This window comes from Colossoma macropomum, unplaced genomic scaffold (genome assembly GCF_904425465.1).
Source record: "Colossoma macropomum unplaced genomic scaffold, Colossoma_macropomum, whole genome shotgun sequence".
In the NCBI taxonomy this organism is placed as follows: domain Eukaryota; kingdom Metazoa; phylum Chordata; class Actinopteri; order Characiformes; family Serrasalmidae; genus Colossoma; species Colossoma macropomum.
The window spans coordinates 17164122-17184699 of NW_023494795.1; the positions used below are offsets into that span (position 1 = coordinate 17164122).

General features: G+C 38.7%; 1 protein-coding gene across 1 annotated transcript; it reads left to right on the forward strand.

The window, feature by feature from the left end:
• The first annotated feature begins 441 nt into the window (after positions 1–441).
• Positions 442–20374, forward strand: mtmr9 (myotubularin related protein 9). Its single transcript, XM_036581661.1, has 11 exons — positions 442–539; positions 1171–1353; positions 2582–2690; positions 4428–4553; positions 4773–4946; positions 5047–5264; positions 5456–5617; positions 7781–7922; positions 8960–9180; positions 9598–9749; positions 17364–20374. The coding sequence occupies exons 2-11, from the start codon at positions 1172–1174 to the stop codon at positions 17525–17527; spliced, it is 1650 nt and encodes a 549-aa protein (XP_036437554.1). The 5' UTR covers positions 442–539; position 1171; the 3' UTR covers positions 17528–20374.
• The last annotated feature ends 204 nt before the right edge of the window (positions 20375–20578 follow it).

Sequence of the window (20578 nt, forward strand, 5' to 3'; positions counted from 1 at the left end):
AGAATAAATGAATACCACAGTTGAATGAACCACAGTTACTGTGGAAGTATTGACTTTGAAAAGACCGTGTTGTATGCTGAGGCTTCCAGCTGTTACTTTTGCCCTGTCTTTAACAATTGGATACCCTACGGAGCCCCGCTGGTGACATCCTGTATAAATAAAAATAATGCGTGGCCACGACTTAGTAAAGCGTGGGAACGACATCCTGATGCGTGGCCACAACTTACTAAGTCATGGCCACGACTAAATCATCTCATTCCCATGCCTTACTAAGTCGTGGTGTTAATGTGTTAATAAGGCATGACCACACATTACAGTATGTCATCATCAGGGCTCCGTATATACCACAACTCACTAAGCAGCCAATTATTTTGACAAAAATATGTATTAGAATTATGCGCGTTGTTTTACCTTTGATTGTGCATCTTTGACATCATCCAGAACTGTAGGCGGCGACATGGCACGAATCTGCTCCGCCACCCGCGCTGTAAACATCTGAAGAAGTGAAAAATAATAGGGAGAAGTGTCAGGTGGAGCAGGTATGATACATCACTCTGTTTTTATTACTGACACTAATAAAAACGACATTTCACGTTTATGTAAGTTCTATGTACTTCTGCATCTTCGTTTTAGTTAGTTAGCTACGTTTATGGCTCGTGTTTCTGCTACATTTGTCTTCCAGATGATGAATCGCTAACGCGCCGTAGAGCGAATACAGCAGCTAACTAGCTAACTAGCTAACTAAGGCGAATCACTGCTAGATATCGTAAATGTCTGAATAGACCCTGTTTGGATGATGTCTCGTCTGTCTCTGCTTTCATTTCGACTGCTGACCAGTCTTTGGTTCGCTTTTCCTCTTGCTGTGTAAGCTAACGTTGCTATCTAGCTGGCTTGTGATGATAACCAGCTGACGGTGTTCTGGGTGTTCTCACAGAACTGAGTGGCTCTGTTGACCTGGACGCCTCATGTTTATATAGAATAATAATAGGAGCTTTTCGCATAAAAATTGCTTCTTCAAGTTGCTGGAGTACTGATGTGTGTTCTGTTGTAACAATTTCCAACGAAATGTCTAACAGTTTATAGTTATAGTTAAGCGGAAATAGATCTAAATACCCATTTAATTGATTCATATATCGCCTACAGACCTTCTTATTTGTTGTTTCTGTCCAGAATGGAGTTCGCTGAGCTGATAAAGACCCCACGGGTAGATGGTGTTGTTCTCCACCGTCCTTTCCTGCCCACAGTGGAAGGCACTCTGTGTCTGACCGGACATCATCTCATCCTGTCCTCTCGGCAGGACAACACAGAGGAGCTCTGGCTGCTCCACTCCAACATCGATGCCATTGAAAAGAGGTATATTTGCTGTAACGTGGCTTTTACATAAGAACATGTGAGTAAGTGTAATTATTAGTTATTATCCACTGACAGATGTGGATGGCAACTGATTACATTTCCTCAGTTACATGTATAGTAGGCGAAGAAGAGGGAGGAAGCCCCCCCTTGACAACAATGTCCATTTAATGTAAAGCTAAATCATATTTGTACAACACTTCACATCTACATGATGATAATGCACAAACCAGTACATAGTTAGAGGCACCTTACTCCACTGTTGGGGGCCATACCTGATGCCGAACACCAGCTAGAGGAGTATAGATCCCCCCAGCATTGGACTGTGGAGTAGGGGAAATGCATTCTCTGGAGTGATAGAGGTCCTTTCAATATTGGGATTAGATGGAGTGGCATTTGTGATCCAGAACTAACATTCAACATCAGTACCTGACCTTGCTAATGCTGTTGTGGCTGAATGCAACCAGATCCTCACAGCAGTGATCTAATATCTAGTGTAAAGCTTTCCCAGAAGAGTAGAGGCTGTTACTGCGGCAAAGCGGGGACAAACTAGCAGGGACAAACGCTATTAATACCCTTGATTTTGGAAAAGACGTTGGATGAGCAGCTTCCTACAAACTTTAAGGCATAAAGTGTATGACATTATTTCTAGTCTTTGCATTTTTATAGAAATTGTGTTTTTACTTAAAATACAGCACTAAAAATGTATTTCAAATTGAAATTGAGGCCTTGATCAATTTATGTTAATGATTCCACTTTATTGAAGCTTTGACAAAAGATGAAAGGCAGTTAAGCAGAAACACCAGAAATGTCAGAACTTCTTTTTTTAATTGTTTTGATAATATTAAGTAATAATATATATATTATGTAACTTTATGTATGTAAAGGAAGCTTCTTCCTTCGTGTTACCCTTCCTGTCAAAATGGTGACACATCTGCCGAGATGTATATTTTCAGAAAATTAAAGACAGATACAAATCATAAGATCTTGCAGAAACTTAAGGTTTTAATCTGAAGACTTATGTTTAAATGTTTCAAATACAAATATAAACATATTTCCAAAACTGTTTGGCCACTACGTAATTCCATAGTGGGACCGAACCTTTTACTGTTCAAATTTTGATATATTTATACTGAGTGTTATCACATCTAAGTATGCGCATTTCGTACTTCTGCTTAAAGATACAAGAGAAATATGAAACTGATTGCACATTTTAAATCCTCTGTCTTAGGTTTGTTGGATCTCTTGGCACAATTATTGTGAAATGCAAGGACCTGCGAATTATTCAGCTGGACATCCCTGGCATGGAGGAGTGCCTCAACATCGCCAGTTCCATTGAGGTGCATTTAATAATTTGCTAAGATAACTGTGGTCAGATTTGTCACTTTTCATGTGTTGCTATGTCAGCTGAGAATGTTTAATCATTAATTTGGTCTGAGACCCTGACCTCATTTAACTCTACACGTAGAGTTTACCTTTACACAGGGTGGACAGCTCAATGCTTTTGTCCCAAACTGGGCAACCAGTGATTCATTGTAAAATTATATTAAGTTATTTCCTAATTCTTTACATTTAATTTGTAATGCAATATAAAATTTTTTTATTAATGCTTCTTACCCTGTCAAAATGTTGAAAACAAGTGACTCTCAAGGCCCTGAACAAGGTTATATCATAAAAGAACAAGGTTATGCCAGGAGTTTAGCCAATAGGCAAATATTGTCCCGTTTGTGAGGAGAGATTAGGTTTTTCAGGATTACTTGAGTAAACTTGTTTTTAAAAAGTCATCTATTTAAAGTTACCCTCTCAAAGAATTGAGATAATCAGGGTATCAGTGGGTCATTAAAAAGCTGAACATTGTAATGAAAAAAAATATATAACATTTTTAATGAATTTTCTGGCTCAAGGTAGCATATACCATTTCTTGAGAAAAGGTCTTAAAAGCATTAAATATAATATGCTGATGCATATGGATACCCTGATAATGCATATTTTAAAGGGTCCGTATTGTGGAAAACTGAATTTCCTTTGCTTTTTTGAAATAAAGGAATTTGAGAGTATATTTAAAGCATTGTTTCAAAATGTACCATTCACTTCCCAGTCTATATAGTCCACCTATGGAAACTAAGCTCCAAAATAGCCTGTTCTTAATTCATTGTTTCTCTTATGTCACAAAAACCAACATGTATATGTATGTCTACCTGTTTATCTTAGAGTAGTTTAGCCCCACCTGTTCATACTGAAGTTTTAAGGAGCATTTCAGTTCTAAGGAGTGTATCAGGGATGCTTTTTGAATGAGGTGTTGTAGAGGGTAGCCAGTCAGAACAGAGGTCATTTACATATGTTAAGTTTCAAAAGCACAAAAGTAACAAAAACAACCAGGGATATTGAGAAGTGTGAAAAAGGTCATGTAAAAATGTGTCATTTCTGATACATAAAACCATTCAAATGTTATTAGTGGACCTCAAGGGAAAATAAAATATAAGAAAAATGTAGGATATGGTCTTTTAAGTCTTTCTGCTGTTCTATCTCCCAGTAAGAAACTGAGTTTGATGGACAGACCCAGTTTTATACACTTCCTTACAGTTTTGTTGAGAATAGAAACAGGACGTATGTGGCACATCATATCACTTTCTGATGCTCACGGCTTGTGAACAGCTTTGCTGATCGTGATGGACACTGGTTTTGTCATTGTCACTCACTTGCTGCATTCTTTTTAAGGCTTTCTAGTTTATCTTTTCCATTAAAATAGTTTGGAATCTTTGAAAGGATGTCTGTGGTCTAGTATTGGACAGATGAATCCATTTTTAAATGGTCAGAGAGGTTCTATTCTGTTCTATTCTCTTAATTTATGTATTCGTTTATTTAATTATTCATCAGTTCATTAATTCACTCACTCAGGCACTCACCCCGACCACCCGATTAATCATAAAAATATTTGGCAAGTTTTAATATTAATTTGATATAATCGATAGTGATAGCTTTGTAGGGATGCTTACTGAGGAACTGGTAAAAATATCCTTGGTGTGGAAAGAATGTTTAGGAACCCCTGGAGTAACATCAAGTCTCTATTTCTTTAGGCGTTGTCCACACTTGACTCTGTCTCCCTGATGTACCCTTTCTTCTACCGCCCCATGTTTGAGGTCATTGAGGATGGGTGGCACTTGTTCTCTCCAGAGGAGGCCTTCAAAGATCTGGAATCAATGGTTAGTTTCACTGTTTATGCAGTCTTTAGCCTGTGACTGGTGATATTTCATAGAGCTGATTTGTCAGACTGTAGTCTGATGTAGTCTTGGACCAAACCACAATGCTGATAGTCTTTTACCATTGAAAATATAGTCTAGGCTTAGGATTGATCTAGGACTGGAGAAACAGCCCAAAACGTATATAGCGCAGTTTAAATGCTGTTTTTTTTCCGCTGACAGACAGATGAATGGAGACTTAGTGAAGTGAATAAAGACTTCACTGTCTGCCCCTCCTACCCATCATTGGTGACTGTACCCAAGGACATAGATGATGACACTCTTTGCAAAGCTGCTGCATTTCGCCATGGTGGCCGCTTCCCAGTCCTTAGCTACTACCACAAGAAGAATGGCATGGTCAGTCATGCGTCTGGAGAGTTTTTTGTAATAAGTTTTTTGTAAGGTCAGTTCGGCATGAATGGATATGCACATATGGTGTCTCCTTGTTTGTTGTCAGGTGATGATGCGAGCAGGGCAGCCACTTACTGGAACCAATGGACGCCGCTGTAAGGAGGATGAGAAACTGATCAACGCTACACTCCGTGCAGGAAAACGGGGTTACATCATCGATACACGCACTGTTGCTGTAGCACAACATGCTAAGGCTCGTGGAGGCGGGTTTGAACAGGAGGCCAATTACCCACAGTGGAGAAGAATCCACAAGGCTATTGAGAGGTGAATGAACACAACTTTACCAAGAGATTAAGAAGTATAGAACAGGGATGGGTGTGTTTACTTGAAAATTGAAATAGTTTATGAAGTAGTTCAGCAGAAATGCATGTGTGGTTGATTATATAATGAAAATCTCTCTTTTTTGAGCTTTGACCCTCTCTTTTTCTGTTGCTGTGATATCTGATCTCTCTCAGGTCCAATATTCTACAAGAAAGTCTGATTAAACTAGTGGAGGCCTGTAATGATCAGTCTAACAGCATGGATCGCTGGCTTAGCAAACTGGAGGCCTCCAACTGGCAGAGCCATGTGAAAGAGATCCTCACTACTGCCTGCCTGGCTGCTCAGTGCATTGACAGGTCAGTGTTTGGCCACTTTCTGAGCTGTGTCTCTTTGTGCTCCCTCTCTTCTCTTCAGCATCAGAACTCTCCAGTAAATCTGAAAAGTCTGGAAAAATATGGAATTTAAAAACATTCATTTTCGGATCTTAAAGTATACTAAATCCATTTCAGTGAGGGGAAAAATTAGAACACAGGTTTGGAGAATTTAATTCCAGAAACGCATTATGGTATTAGACATCAATTGTAAAAAAAATCCAGTAAGACAACACAATAAAAAAAACACTATTTTTATTCTTTAACAATGGCAGATAATGACATATTAATCATTATATATCACAGAAATTTTTATGTGTGTGTTGAACTACTTATTTCACCAGAAAACAAAAATTGTTGAAAGTGGCATTTTAATTTGCTATTTTGGAACCTTTAATTTTTTCTTTTTCTTTGCTCCACTGTGATTTTTCTAATGTCTCATGGTGCAGTTGTACGTATAAGCAAGAACGCTCAATGCTCAAAAAAAAAAACTCCAGTAAAAATGTAAAAACCACAAAAAATACAAAGTAAAAAATAGATTGTATATATTGTATATATTGTATATTCAAATTCCCATGTTTAAACTAAACCCAGTGTGCGAAAGTAAAAATATATTACCATTAGCTCGCTGTTGGTTGGATAAAAAGGTGACTTAAAAGTGAATGTTTGTACATTAAACAATACATTAAAATGCGTAGTTGCATATATGACAAAAAGTTTGAAAGTGCATTAAATGACTGAATATCTCATGCTTCATTTTATGTTAGTGTTAGTGAGAGTGTGCACCTGTGTTTATTCCTAACAACTTGAATTCTTTCTTGATGGGGAATACAACTTGAAAATAAATAAATACGCATCCTCCACAGAGAGCACACCTCTAAATATAACATATTAGGAAAACAACAAATAAAACATAAAATGTTACCTGTGCAAAAGTGGCTTGTTTTTTATTTTTTTAAATATATTAAACTCAGCAAAAATAAATAGAAGTTAATAAGTAGAAATAAATAGAAAATGCCATATTTAAGGTTGTTCTATGTGTTGACTTGCCTTCACTTAAAAAATAAACAATACGTTATTTGACAGATGGTGCACATACTTTTGCATCTGACTGTATGTATGGATGCATGCTCAAACCTTAAGACTCATTTTAGAACATAACTGCATGTAACTAGTTTATGACTGTGCTAATTACTGTTTTCTCACTGGTAGTTCTATTTTGAGCTAATTGCCAAGTCTGTTATTGCCTTGTTTCATGCTGCACTTGTTGCAAAGCCCATTTGAGTGATAATTGCTAGCTGCTGTCTAGCCTACAATCATCATTAAGTTCATGGAACCCTGGTACTGCTGTGCTCCCATCCTGCTTTTGGCACACAGCTCATTACTGTGCTTTGTGCTGCTGGGTCTTTACATATGGGCTAATTTCTTTGCTTTGTCGTGGGTTTGGGCTAATTTAGCTTGTTTTTTATGGAGTTGTCCTTGTGTGTGCTCGTGACATTTTTAACCGTGCTGGAGGATTAATTTTGCTTCATGAGTGCTGTAGAGACTTTAAGCAATGTATGGTCTCTAATCTAGTGGTATTACTGTTTCAGCACAAAGTTCTGACTTATCTGTTACTCAACTGGAGTGAAGAAATGGTCTCTTGTATAATATTAATCTCCTCTGAAAGTGATGATTATTATTGCATTTTGGTTAAATTGAATTTACCAAATAACCTTTGATATATTTGCTGTTTTAGATTGGTTAGCTCTTTGATTAGTCTTGGTTAGTTTTGTTTTTGATTAGGTGTTCCTTATTTAGTATTTGACTTTGTTGTATGCTGCCCAGGGTCAGAGTGTCCCGATTCTTGTTGAGATAGATAATCTTGCCTTAAATCATGGTTAAACCGTGCCTTTAGCAGGTTTAAGATAAACCACAGTTAAACCTGATATACAACACCATCTAGTGACAGATGTGTGATTTCTCAATAATACAGCAGTTGGGTTTAGTTTAAACTGGAGCTTTCAAGGACACAGCAATGTCTCAATCAGGTTTAAACTTGAGTTAAACTGTAAATCACAGCCAAGCTAATGACAGTGCAATTGCCCCAATGGAAACTGTCCTTTGTTTTGTTGACTTTGGTTCTGTTTGTTATGTCTGTGTCCCCAGAGAGGGTGCATCAGTACTTGTCCATGGGACAGAGGGCACTGACTCCACACTGCAGGTGACCTCTCTGGCCCAGATCATCTTGGAGCCAGCCTGCCGGACTATCCGTGGCTTCCAAGCCCTGGTGGAGCGAGAGTGGCTCCAGGTGAGGAAGAGCGCTTCACTGATCTCTTGTCAATGAAGGAAGCTGCTGTTTGTCTAAGGTTTAGCAACAAGTAACACATTTAAGGAAACATAAAGCTGGAGCTAAAACTCAGATAAAGCCTCAAGCTGTGGTCACACTGAACATGGGTTCAGTTCACTTGAATGGGAAAAGACTTAGGAACTTGACAAAGGAATTTGTTTCCAGTAGTTGTTAATTTTACTTTAGCAGAGTTAAATTAGAACAACCTTATTTGTGAACCTTAGAAATATGAACTAATAAAAAATAAGAAGGCGAACTGTGGTGTCTCAAAAAAACAAAAACAAAATGGAGAAACTGCTCCTCAGTCAACACAACATCACTTGTGACTCACAGCTTCCAAAAAACAAATAGTTCATCAAACTGTAACTATATTGCATCAGGGACGCCCATACTTGCCTGAGTTTTGCTCATCCGCAGTGAAGAAAATAGCGAGGCGATAGTCAAGTGTCATAGTCCACAGACTACCATTCAAAAGGTTAGAATCAATCCATTTTTTTGTTCTTTGCCTACTGCATTTGATATTAATATTTTGGAGCTTTGTCTTCAAAAAAAAACATGGAATCACACAAAAAAGGTTAGTACACAATAATAATTTATACAATATCTATTTAAACATAAACTTGAGAACAAGGGTAATTCAGATAAAACGTAACACTGACATGATTTGATATTTTAAGTATTTTGGGGACAAGAAGAAGTTATTAAGTATAAAAATCTGCATCTCCATTTATCGTTTTGTTCACATTTAAAAAAATGTTTCCTTTTTTTCTTGTAACTATTTGAAACTTGCAAAGTTGCACTGGCATAATTGCATAATTTATATTATTGAAAACATTTATTCCAAACTTTTGAATGTGATTTTGAACTTTTGAACACTGGTGTAGACTTACCATGGAACACAATTAAGCACTGTGTTTTTACATAGTGCTTAGTACTGTCTGATGTAACACTGTCTGATGTAACATTGAGTAGTCTTTAACGTTTGCCGCTGACTATAGGCAGGTCACCCGTTCCAGCAGCGCTCTGCGCAGTCTGCCTATTCCAATGGGAAGCCACGGAGCGAGGCCCCGGTGTTCTTGCTGTTCCTGGACTGTGTGTGGCAGATTCTGCGCCAGTTCCCCTGCTCCTTCCAGTTCAATGAGCACTTCCTGGTCACGCTTTTTGAACACGCCTATGCATCCCAGTTCGGCACGTTTCTGGGAATCAGTGCCGCTGAAAGGTCAGTGGCTCACTCCTTCAAATGTCTGAACATGTGCTGGAGAGTCTGACCAGTTACTTCTACTGTTATGTATAGTGTCTCTGTAATGTGACATATCCTGTCTCTATTGCTTTTTCTTTTTTATTGCTGTAACTTATGATCTCATAGTAGCACAACAATCATATCTTCATATGCAAGAAAGACACTTTGATAAACATGAAGGTGAGTGTTGCCAAAAAATTCCTATGCAATAGTAAATAAATGTTTTATGTGAAAGCTTTTTTTTGTACTTAGAAAAGCAGGAAAAATCTCATTTCAAAGAAAGGCAAGGTGTCCCCAAACTTTTGACAGGCAGTGTATATCTTCTTCAAAAAGCTAGCAGATGGTATTTGCATGTGTAATAATATGTATCTGTGTACAATCTGTTTGGCGAGCCAGGGTGAAGCTGAAGTTGTCTCGGAAGACAGTGTCTCTGTGGTCGTGGGTGAACAGGCCTCAGGAGCTGGAGCGCTTCGTTAACCCACTGTATGAGCCCAACAGCCTGGTGATTTGGCCCTCTGTAGCCCCGCAGAGTCTGCTTTTGTGGGAGGGTGAGAACCAGACTTATCTACTTCCATCACCTAACCCACATAGCCCAGCTGTCTTATACTGCTACATGTGTCTGACAGTTTCTTATCTCCATCTGTCTTGCATGTTAAAGGGGACCTCCACCAATTTTTGAAAAATTCTACATAAGTAAATGGTTGAGATATGAACAAAGTCATTCAGAGTGATTTGGTGTGAAATGCTCTGTTCTAGAGAAACTTACAGAATCAGAATTGTTCACAGTGGTGGTGATACAAACCAGACTCTGAAGAGTTTAACGCTTTTGAAAGCTTTATCACAGAAAGTTATTAAATGAAATAGTTAAATATCCACTGCCTAATGTCTGACACGTTGTTTTATAATACTTTTGTGATAAAGTTTTGGCTTAAAATGTATTTGAATCCATTTATTTTAATCCATTTGTAGCTGAGGGATGCATGTATTGACATTGTGAGGCAAAATAGTCCCCAAACAAGCCCTATTTTTTCTGACTATTTTACCATCATCAACATTTACATGTAAAACTCAGAAGACACACATGGTTTCACTGGTGGTCTTGGACAGTAGATGGCTATGTTTGTACTGTGGACATCATGACCCCTGGTTCTTTAAGTTTCTCTACAGGTGAACCACTTCACATTAAACCACACTGGATGAATCTGTTGACATCTCAAGGACTGAATTATTCAGAAAGTTTGAAAAATTGGTGGAATTCCCCTTTATGTTAGCCTCAACTATTAGGGTTTTTGCCAGTTACATTCTAATTAGCTACCCACACAGCCTTGTGGGTGCAATTCAGTGTAGTGGGTTGTATCTTTCCAGTGGGAAATGCACAAATGCAAGCAGTTGCCGGCTCTATGTGCTGTGACTGAGCCTTTCAGAGTGAAAAAACAGGTCATGGCATTGAATCTTTAAAAGTTATTCAAGAGTTTTCTTTGAAATATTAAGTAGCTTTTAAGCACGATATCCTCATGAGTTTGCCAACGCATTTGCCCAAGATGGCGCCATGCTAGCGGCAGCCTGTTGCAGCGGCTTCGTCAACCCTCATGTTTGTTTGGTTTTTCTTTATGTTTATTACTGTCCCGACACTATAACGTCGCATTCACTGTAACACTTCGCTAGAACACTGCGCCTGGATTTGTTAATAATGGTTGCTAACACACTTTGCGGAGCTGCGGAGTACACACTGGTGACACATAGCTTTGTTCATATCGAGGAGCAGCTGCTTGCGCTGCGAAGATAACCAGTGCATCTGGACCAGAGGCCCATCATCCCACAGGAAATCCGCAAGCCATTCTGGGGGTGCAGAGCTGGAGCAAAGCAACAGGAAAAGCAGAAAAGATACAAACCTACAGTACTATCTGTAATAATAAGCAATTTGAGATCCCTCTCAAAATGGATGAACTAACAGCATCAGAGCCAGTGGGAGAGTGTAGGTTTATGTGCTTTATGGAGATCTGGCTACACAAACTGATTTCTCATGCTAATGCTAACTTTGCGGGCTTCCAGTTGGTGAGAGCAGACTGGAGCAACAGAGAAGGAAAAAGAGAGGAGGTGGGTTGGCAATGTTTGTGCCCAGCAAGTGGTGCAACCTGGGTCACATTAGTGGTGTACATCCCACTGTCTCCCGTCACTGTATCCACTTGTGATGTCATTTGCAGCGTGATAGGAGGACTTACAGACCCGCCACCCACAAGCCCTGTTTGTCATCTCTGGAGACTTTGATCGTGCCAGTATGTCAAACAGTATGTCAGCTGCCCCACCAGTGAAAATAGGACACTGGACTTGCTATATGCTAATGTCAATGAGGCATATAGCTCTAGTGCACTTCCTCCACTGGGAAACTCAGACCACAACCCGGTGCACCTGAGATCTCTGTGTAAACCTCTTACTGAGGCAACCACAAAATTAAATGATCCTCATCTATCAAATATATTTCTAACAATATCACTAAAATAGAAGATAGTATGTCAGTATTATGGTATATGTGATGTATCGCCCAGCACTATGGACAGTTTTTGTCATGGAAATTAATTTTTTGGTGGAATTTTTTATGGAAAAGTTGAATCCTGTGTAATGCTGATGTCACATTTAATGAAGTCACTGGAGAGGCTTGCCCTGGTTCACCTCAGGACACATATGAGTGCGGCTTTGGACCCCTTATAGTTTGCCTACTGGCTGCATGTGGGGGTTGAGAATGCTGTGATCTACCTATGACACAGAGCTTACTCACACCTGGATATGGCAGGAAGCCTGTGGGAGTCATGTTCTTTGACGTATTCAACACCATCCAGGCCGTCCTGCTGAGGGACAAGCTGAGTGCAGCACAGGCGGACACTGCCCTGGCATTGTGGATCATCAACTCTCTGACTGGCAGGCCCCAGAACGTGCAGCTACAGAAGAGTGTGTCACAGACTGTAACCAGTACAGGGACTCCACAGGAGACTGTTCTTGCTTCCTTCCTTTGCACTTCCTACACCTCCGATTTCACATATGACTTGTGTCAGTTACAAATGTTCTTGGATGAAACTGTTGTTGTGGCATGTATTAAGCAGAGAAGAGGAGGATGAGTACAGTTTAGTGAACAGCTTTTTAGTCTGGTGTCAGCACATCCACCTCCAACTAAACACAAAGAAGACAAAGGAGCTTGTTGTGGACTTCTGAAAAATTAAGTCTCTGAATTAAGTCTCCTCTGTCACTATCCAGTGTGAGTGATTAACTCATACAGGTACCTGGATGATCATCTGTGAGACAAGTTGGGATGGGAAGTAAACATGGACAAGCAGTACAAGAAGGGCCAGAGCCAGCTTTACTTTCTGAGGAGGCTGAGGTTCTTTGGTGTGAAAGGCCAGTTGCTGAGTCTGTGGTGTCAAGTGCCATCATTTATGCTGTTGTGTGCTGGGGCAGCAGTAGGGCACTGACAGAAGGAACAATATCACCAGGAAGGTTAGCTCAGTCCTAGGGGCTAAATTGCACTTAGTGGAGATGGTGGTCGGGAGGAGGATGTTTGCAAAAGGTGTCGGTGATCATGAAGAACCCCTCCCACCCACTCCACAAAACACTACAGGGACAGAGGAATACAGTGAGCAGCAGACTGCTCCAGCCTCACTGGAGGAGGGGTTGCATTCACAGGTAATTTCTTTCTGCAGCCATCAGACTGTACAGCTCTGCACTCTAATTCATCTATTCCTCATGCATCATTGTACATCTCTGTATCATCTGCACATTACTGCACATTATTACTGCTTGTTCTGCACTGGTCGTGCTGTTTTGCACAACGTGGTATTTTTACAGCAGTACTGCATAGAGTTCTTTATTACTGTGCAACAATACTGCAATTGTAAACTACCTCATATGTGGATTACAGTCATTATAGCACTGTAACACTAGCTCTAAAAGTACCTTCAACAGTACCTTCAATTGAGTATACTATACTCAAGTATTGTCTAATATTTGTGTAATATTTCATGCTATGCTTTTCATTATTTTATTTTATTGTTTGTACCTTACGTGTGTATTCTGTGTTTGTCTTGCATGCTGCTGGAATGCTCTAATTTTAATTTGGGATTACTGAAGTTTTTTGGTCACATTTAGCAGCAAAATTCTCCTAGACTCTCTGATGATAGGCAGTAGCCTGGCTTGCATGGCTAGACAAGTAATAACTAAATACAGATCTAGTTATCTTCTGTATTTTGGGAAACCTGAAGCTCCCTTTGTTGCCGCAGTCCTGTTCAGTGCAAACCCACGGCAATGAAAACATGAAAAATAATATTCAAAGACCTGCATATTGAGACCTTGTCGCTGAGTTAATTATATAATGTGGGGCTTGGGGCACATTATTGATGTTTACCTCCGCGCTATGACATCAGCAGATTTACCGGTTTTACTTTCTGTTTGCATCCCTTGTAACAACACCTTACTATTTCTCTTCTGTTTGGTCCTGATCTTGAAATATAACTTAAGTGTTATTTTTCCTTGTTCTAAGAAACTCTACTTGTTTTAAAGTCCTTGACAGAAATGTTAGAAGAAAAGTCTTTAATGTGCAGTCGTTTCTTGTATAACCTTTAGGGGGCAGCAGTGCGACTACAGTGCAGTGTCTTTAAGTGCACTTACAATACCATGCAGCTGATCACCTTATGTAGACTCGGTTTATGTACTATAAATGTAAGAATATTAGTGTATGCATGTTAGAATTGCAGAAATTACTGACCCAAAGTTAATTTCAAGCAATTTAAAACATTTTTTTTACTTCATGAAGGCTTTACGGTTCATGGCTGACCACTACATTCTTGTTCTGTTTTAGCTTGTTTAACTTCCTAGAAAATAAATCAGCAGGATTCCCAGGGTAACACATGTTTATGTTTGTTGTACGTTCCTATGGACATTTTGTTTTTTATGAACACAGTAGTTGGGATTACCGCACTGTTCTTAAGCAGGGTTATTTTAGGTTGTTCATATGGGAACAAAGCCACGGGCATAACTGGGTTGGCTAGCATTGTTTCTTATTTAAAGTTAACTATCAAATACTTTAGTGTCCATTGTGTAGAAAGGACTTCAGATTTTTAAATAAACAATTTTGTTTTTTTTTTATAAAGATAGCAGCATTTTATGAAGTGCCAGAAGAAACTTTTAGATAAGCAAGACTTTTTTAAGAGTATAAAGTATATAAAAAAAGCATAGGTTGTGACATAGGGCACTGGCTCACCTGCAGTGCTCTTTAAATTATTTTCTGGCTGTGCAGAGTGTGATTAAAGGTGGATTAAATTATTAGTTGTTTGTCTAGTGATATTAATCACTAAGCTTAATATTAATCATTAAGCTTTCGCTCAAATTTTGTTTACGTTTTATTCCAGGAGAAACACGATTTTCCCCATAGTGAATGTTTCTGTGTCAGGTGCATAGCTTCAGTGGTCACTGAGTTCAAGAGGTATTTAGTCACTGAAACAGTTTGCAGCCCACTCACAGACGACTTTAAACCTAGAGGTTACATTCCCCACCTACTGTAAGCATCGAGAAAGTGTGTTTGAAGGCTGAGCATTCCTCATTCTTCTCCAAATAGAAGTCACACACATTTGGCACTTCAAGGCAGTGATGAACTTTACGCAAAATCGAACTGTAGAGTTTGTAACAAAGGCAGTATCTGGTAGTTATAATGAGGCAAGGTCTGCATCAGTATGTGTAGAGGTCAATGTGATATACTTTTCTCAGATGTCTCAAAAGATCCCAAAAGATAATGTTAAGCTGCTCTATCAAGAGCGCTGGTGTCACAGGAAACAGTGATTCATGAAGATATCTGGATCATATCAGTTTCTCACCCTAAAAATTTGTCTGTATCAGACAGATTTTTTGTTTCAGATTTGATCAGTATTTTAAACCAATACTTGATAATTTATTTATTGTACTTGAGAAGAGCAGAATGTTTAGGTAGCTACACAGAAATGTCTGTATTTTATATATTTTAAATCTCTTAAAAATGCTAATCCAGGTGGATCTAGTCCCAGATTTTACATTTTATAAATATTATTGGTATTGACATCGGTAGATACACTATATGGACAAAAGTATTGGGACACCTACACATTACACCTACCGGCGCTTTTATGATATCCCATTCTAAATCCATAGGCATTAATATGGAGTTGGTCTTCCCTTTGTAGCGATAACAGCTTCCACTTTTCTAGGGAAGCTTTCTACAAGATTTTGGAGTGTGTCTGTGGGGAATTTTTGTCCATTCGTCCAGAAGAGCATTTGTGAGGTGAGACACTGATGTTGGATGAGAGGGTCTGGCTCGCAATCTCTGTTGTAGTTCATCCCAAAGTGTTTGATGGGGTTGAGGTCAGGGCTCTGTGTAGGCCAGTCAAGTTCTTCCACACCAAACTCACCCAGTCATGCCTGTATGGACCTTGCTTTGTGCACTGGGGCTCAGTCATGTTGGAACAGAATAGCGCTTTCCCCAAACTGTTCCCACAAAGTTGGAAGCATACAATTGTTCAAAATGTCTTGGTCTGCTGAAGCATTAAGATTTCTCTTCACTGGAACTAAGGTCCCTAGCCAAGCCCTGAAAAACAACCCCATAGCGTTATCCATCCTCCACCAAGCTTTACAGTTGGAACAATGCAGTCAGGCAGGTAACGTTCTCCTGGCATTCAACAAACCCAGACTCGTCCATCAGACTGCCAGATAGAGAAGCGTGATTCTTCACAGAATACGTTTCCACTGCTCTAGAGTCCAGTGGCGGCCTGCTTTACACCACTCCGTCCAACGCCTGGCTGCAAAGTAAGGCTTGCATGCAGCTGCTTGGCCATGGAAATCCATGCCATGAAGCTCCTGGCACACAGTTTTTGTGCTGATATTAATGCCACAGGAGTTTTGAAACTCTGCAGTTACTGAGTCAGCAGAGCGACCCGCTGTGTAACTTTATGTGGTCTGAAACTTTGTGGCTGAGTTGCTGTGGTTCCTAAATGCTTCCTCTGGTCAATAATACCACTTATAATTGATCGTGGAATATCTAGAAGGGAACAGATTTCACGAACTGACTTGCAACAGTACCATGCTCAAATTCAGTGAGCTCTGTAGAACGACCCATTCTTTAACAAATGTTTGTAAAGGCAGACTGCATGGCTAGGTATTTGAGTTTATACACATGTGACAATGGGCCTAAATGAAACACCTGAATTCAATGATTAAGAGGTGTGTCCCAATACTTTTGTCCATATAGTGTTTATTCTTGAAAAAAAAAAAGTAAATATCTTGGCATCGGCCCACCATTCCTATGTTGGTTTGATGTGATTATTTGATGTTCTGTGTCTTTTAGGATATTTTTAATGATGTTGAAATAATGTATAGAAGACTTAAAACATCTAGTGCTGTTTATTACTGAAGAGCAGGAACAGTAATATGACCCATTTGCCTCACTGGAAACAATGGTGTAACAAGAGAGCAGCTAGTAATGCGGACCATGCAGTACATTTCTCATGTTACCCAAAGGGCATGATGGGTTTTGCAGGGCATTCACGAGACTAGTGATTGGCGTAAACTGAGTTAGCACCACGAGACTGGTCACATGCTTATTTGTGTCGATGGCATTTTGATATGTGAATCTCCTGGCATAACATAGTAGCTGTTTACTCATGCAGCATTCAGTTTTGGTCTCACGTTTGTATTTGAGGCTGGTCTGTGTATCTCTGTGTACCTGAAATGTGGGTGTTTTTCATAGGAATATATGTCAGTCATGTACAGCGTATTGCTGTTGCTGGTCTTACAAAAATCTAGTATCTCTGAAATGGTTTTTAAAATGGTTTTTATAGGATAAGAAAAAAAATAAGTTTAATATACATACATGTAAATTTGAATCTTTAACACACATTCATATTACTTAATATATTTAAAATTTCTTTGAAATTTTTTATTTATACATTTGTTTTTTAGTGGCCCATTTGTGATTAAATGTTCATGCATTATAAGAGGCAGCTGGTCCTTTTTAAAGTAGTATAAATAAAAAATAGGTTTGGATGTGAGAAAGCAAATATAAAACAAATTCATGATGAGAATGTCTGTTCAACCTTTTATAAACCTTTGTTATTTCACTAGTCTATTTACTTTTTCTTACTCTCTCGTAGGTGTCTTCCTACGCTGGAATCGCTCCACCAAGTTTCTGGATGAGGCTTATGAGGAGATGGTTCATATTATTGAATACAATAAGGAGCTACAGAATAAAGTAAACAGCCTAAGAAGACAGCTGGCTCAGCTGGAGACAGAGGACAGCCCTTTGCAGACTCCATAAGACATTCAGTTCCATACTGAGAAATTTCACAAGAGTGGTACTCTTTGAAGTTCCTCTTCAGCACTACTGAGATTACTCTGTCTGATTACTCCATCTAAGCCTCTTCAGTCATTACTTCTGCTTTCTTAGAATCTCACTTTTTCCCATGTGTTTCTCAGTTGCTGTATTGCTTATCTGTGGTCTTGTTTCACCTGTAGTTCTTGCCCTTGCATTTGGCCTTCACTCTGCTGAGGCTAATCGATTAGTTCTGGTACTGTGCCACTGCAGTTGCTCTCTGACTATCAAACAAATCTGTACTTTATACTAACACTATTATATATATTCATGCCTCTTGAGCACACTAAATGTTATTGCTTTAAAAAAAATTAGCTGCTACTTGCTTGATGTTTAGTGAGTAGCAGTGGTTATATAGGTGCCTGCACTAAACTGTGCCATTGTTTCCACTTCCTGAGAGACAGTGTACAGTGTAACGAAAAGTCTTTTAAAAGGGAAAAGGTATGACCTTGAGTTTGAGTAGGTAATACGGACATGCCTGTTACTTTTGCAGGCTGTGGTTCAAAAGCAGTGCAATATCACAAACTCTTCACTCTTGACTTGTTTAAGAAAAACACCAACCGCAACTAATACAAACATTGTTCTTTTCTCAGTGAGGAATTCTCCCCATACTGGTATGTAGAACTTTGCTGAGCTCAGTATGAACATACAGCGTGCTCTGTTTGCTGCTGATATGCAAGTTAAACCCTGTTTAGAGTTAAAAATCTAGGGCTCTCAAGTGGCACAGCTGGGTTGGCCCTATCTTAGGGAGATTGCAAATTCAGTGTTCGGCGATGGCTGTGAGTTCTCTGGGTGGGTAGGATGGCCTTGCTCTTTCTGGGTGGGTAGGATAGTCCTCCCCCTCTCCCCATCAATCAGCGTGATACAAGCTGACACAGGCATCTGTTATCTGACATAACAGAATTGGCAGTTAGCATTCTCCTCCAAGTGTGTTGAACTGTCTAATGATTTTACATTAGCAGCAGTTTGAAAAGATATGGTGGTAGCTACATATGACATGGAGGGAGCACATGCTAGAGTTGACCCTCCCCTCCCACTGCTAAAATATGTTGTACAAACTAAGCAAAATACTTTGTTTTGTATTAATAATAGACAGAATTTCTGTACTAGGTTGCAATTTTTAGGCAGCATAAAATCAAATGGCTGTTCTCTCTTGTCAACTGATCAAGAAACAATAAGTAAAATATCTAATTTAACTCAAATATATCTTTCAATCTTTCTGACTTTAGCTGGAGTGTGACAGTACGGAAGAGAAAAACCTTCCAATTGTCTTGTTTTCTATAGGCCAGATGACATCATGTCAGTGTGACAGTGGTGATCTACTAGTAGACGTACACTGTTTCAAGGCATACATGTCTTAATAGTCAAGGTTCCCTTTACAAAGAGAATCTAATAATATGTAGTTTAATTTTAATTTTAATGTGTATCTGTGCGTAGGATGCCTCATTTTAGTACAAGTTGGTTATGAGGTTTTGCTCAGTGTTTCTATACAGTGTCTCTCATTCTGGAATGACTTTAACCTACAAAAGGTTGATTATAGCCTTTTTGAATGTGTATATGCTGTGTACAGAATACTTTCCTTCTCTCTATCTAGAATATGAAGCAGAATTAAAAACTGTACTTTGATGCTGATGGAAGGTATACATGAAGACTCATTCTAAATATGCCACCAAGCCCAGAAAATCAGCACTGTTCTCATGAAACAAATGTTACTATGTTCTCATCCTTTCTTATCACGTAGCTGTGCATTCACTCAGATAGATCCTTTAGTTCAAGACCAAGTAATGGGTTTATCTGTAGTAGGGTAAAGCAGGCTTTTGGATCCATATATTTCACATTTACACATTCTGCAGGCCTGTATTTCAGTGTTTTCTCTGGTGTTTTGTAGTTGCATTATTGACAAACAGCATACGTTTACATTCTTGAATGTGTCCAAGTACATTTTGGATGTTAAGCATAAACTGACTGGTCTGAATACCTAGTAGGGTGAGGTTCCCAAAAGTGTAAATGATGCTACATGAATGATTGTTCTGTGTGGTAATCTTGGTTTAACAAAGGTTTATTAGAATTGTTCTGAGAAACCCCTTAAAGCCTCGAAGTTTGTTTTAAATATAGCGCTGGTCGGTCGTAGGGACGGTGTTTGTGTATGTATTCTGTGCTTATTTAAACATATTAGTTGCACAGACTAAATTAAGTAAGGGACCCTCAAACTAAGGATCCAAGTAAACTGCATTTATTCAGGCTGTTTTCCTTATACCCTACAAGTTAAGGGTCCTTGCTGTCACTTTTCATATTTTCAGTAAGTATGAAAAGCCTCATCGTGTGGCACTACATTTCCTCATTAAATTGACTATAGACTTTTTTTTAAATCCCTACAGAGTAAGCATATGGATTGACTCTTTATTGATAGTATTTTAGATGTAATTAATGAGAATGGCACCCAAGAAAGCATGTTAACCAAATATTATGTACTGTATGTGTGCACTGTTTGCTCAAAATATCCTTTATTTCAAGTAGTCAATCCTTTAAGCATTCCTGACAGACGTGCCATTTGTCACTTTATGATTATCTTAGATATCTCTGTGTGATGCTTTTCTGAGAAAGTGAAATCTGCTTTTTTGTACCTTTTTTCATTGTTTTTATTTGTCTAAAACATAATGCAGATTATATAGATTTTTTTAATATCATTTTGAAGTTATGTTTTGATTTTGTTCTGTGGGCATTAAAAGTGAATGTTGTGTTCATGCACACTTTACTTCAACAGTCCGTTAATAAAAACCAGTTATAACATCAGTATTTTAAGTGCAATTATATCTGTGTGTGTGTGTGTGTGTGTGTGTGTGTGTGTGTGTATATGTATATATATATATATATATATATATATATATATATATATATATATATATATATATATATATATATATATACTACTTGCTGTAACTGCTGTAACAAAAGGTGATATAAATGGTTTAAACAGTAACTACAGTACTGTGCAAA

What these genes read in the sequence shown, in the direction of transcription:
- mtmr9 (XM_036581661.1), top strand. Translation starts at nt 1,172, where the DNA reads ATGGAGTTCGCTGAGCTGATAAAGACCCCACGGGTAGATGGTGTTGTT. An exon ending in ACCACAAGAAGAATGGCATG is followed by an intron (nt 4,947 to 5,046) that starts GTCAGTCATGCG and finishes GTTTGTTGTCAG; the next exon opens with GTGATGATGCGAGCAGGGCA. An exon ending in GAGTCTGCTTTTGTGGGAGG is followed by an intron (nt 9,750 to 17,363) that starts GTGAGAACCAGA and finishes ACTCTCTCGTAG; the next exon opens with GTGTCTTCCTACGCTGGAAT.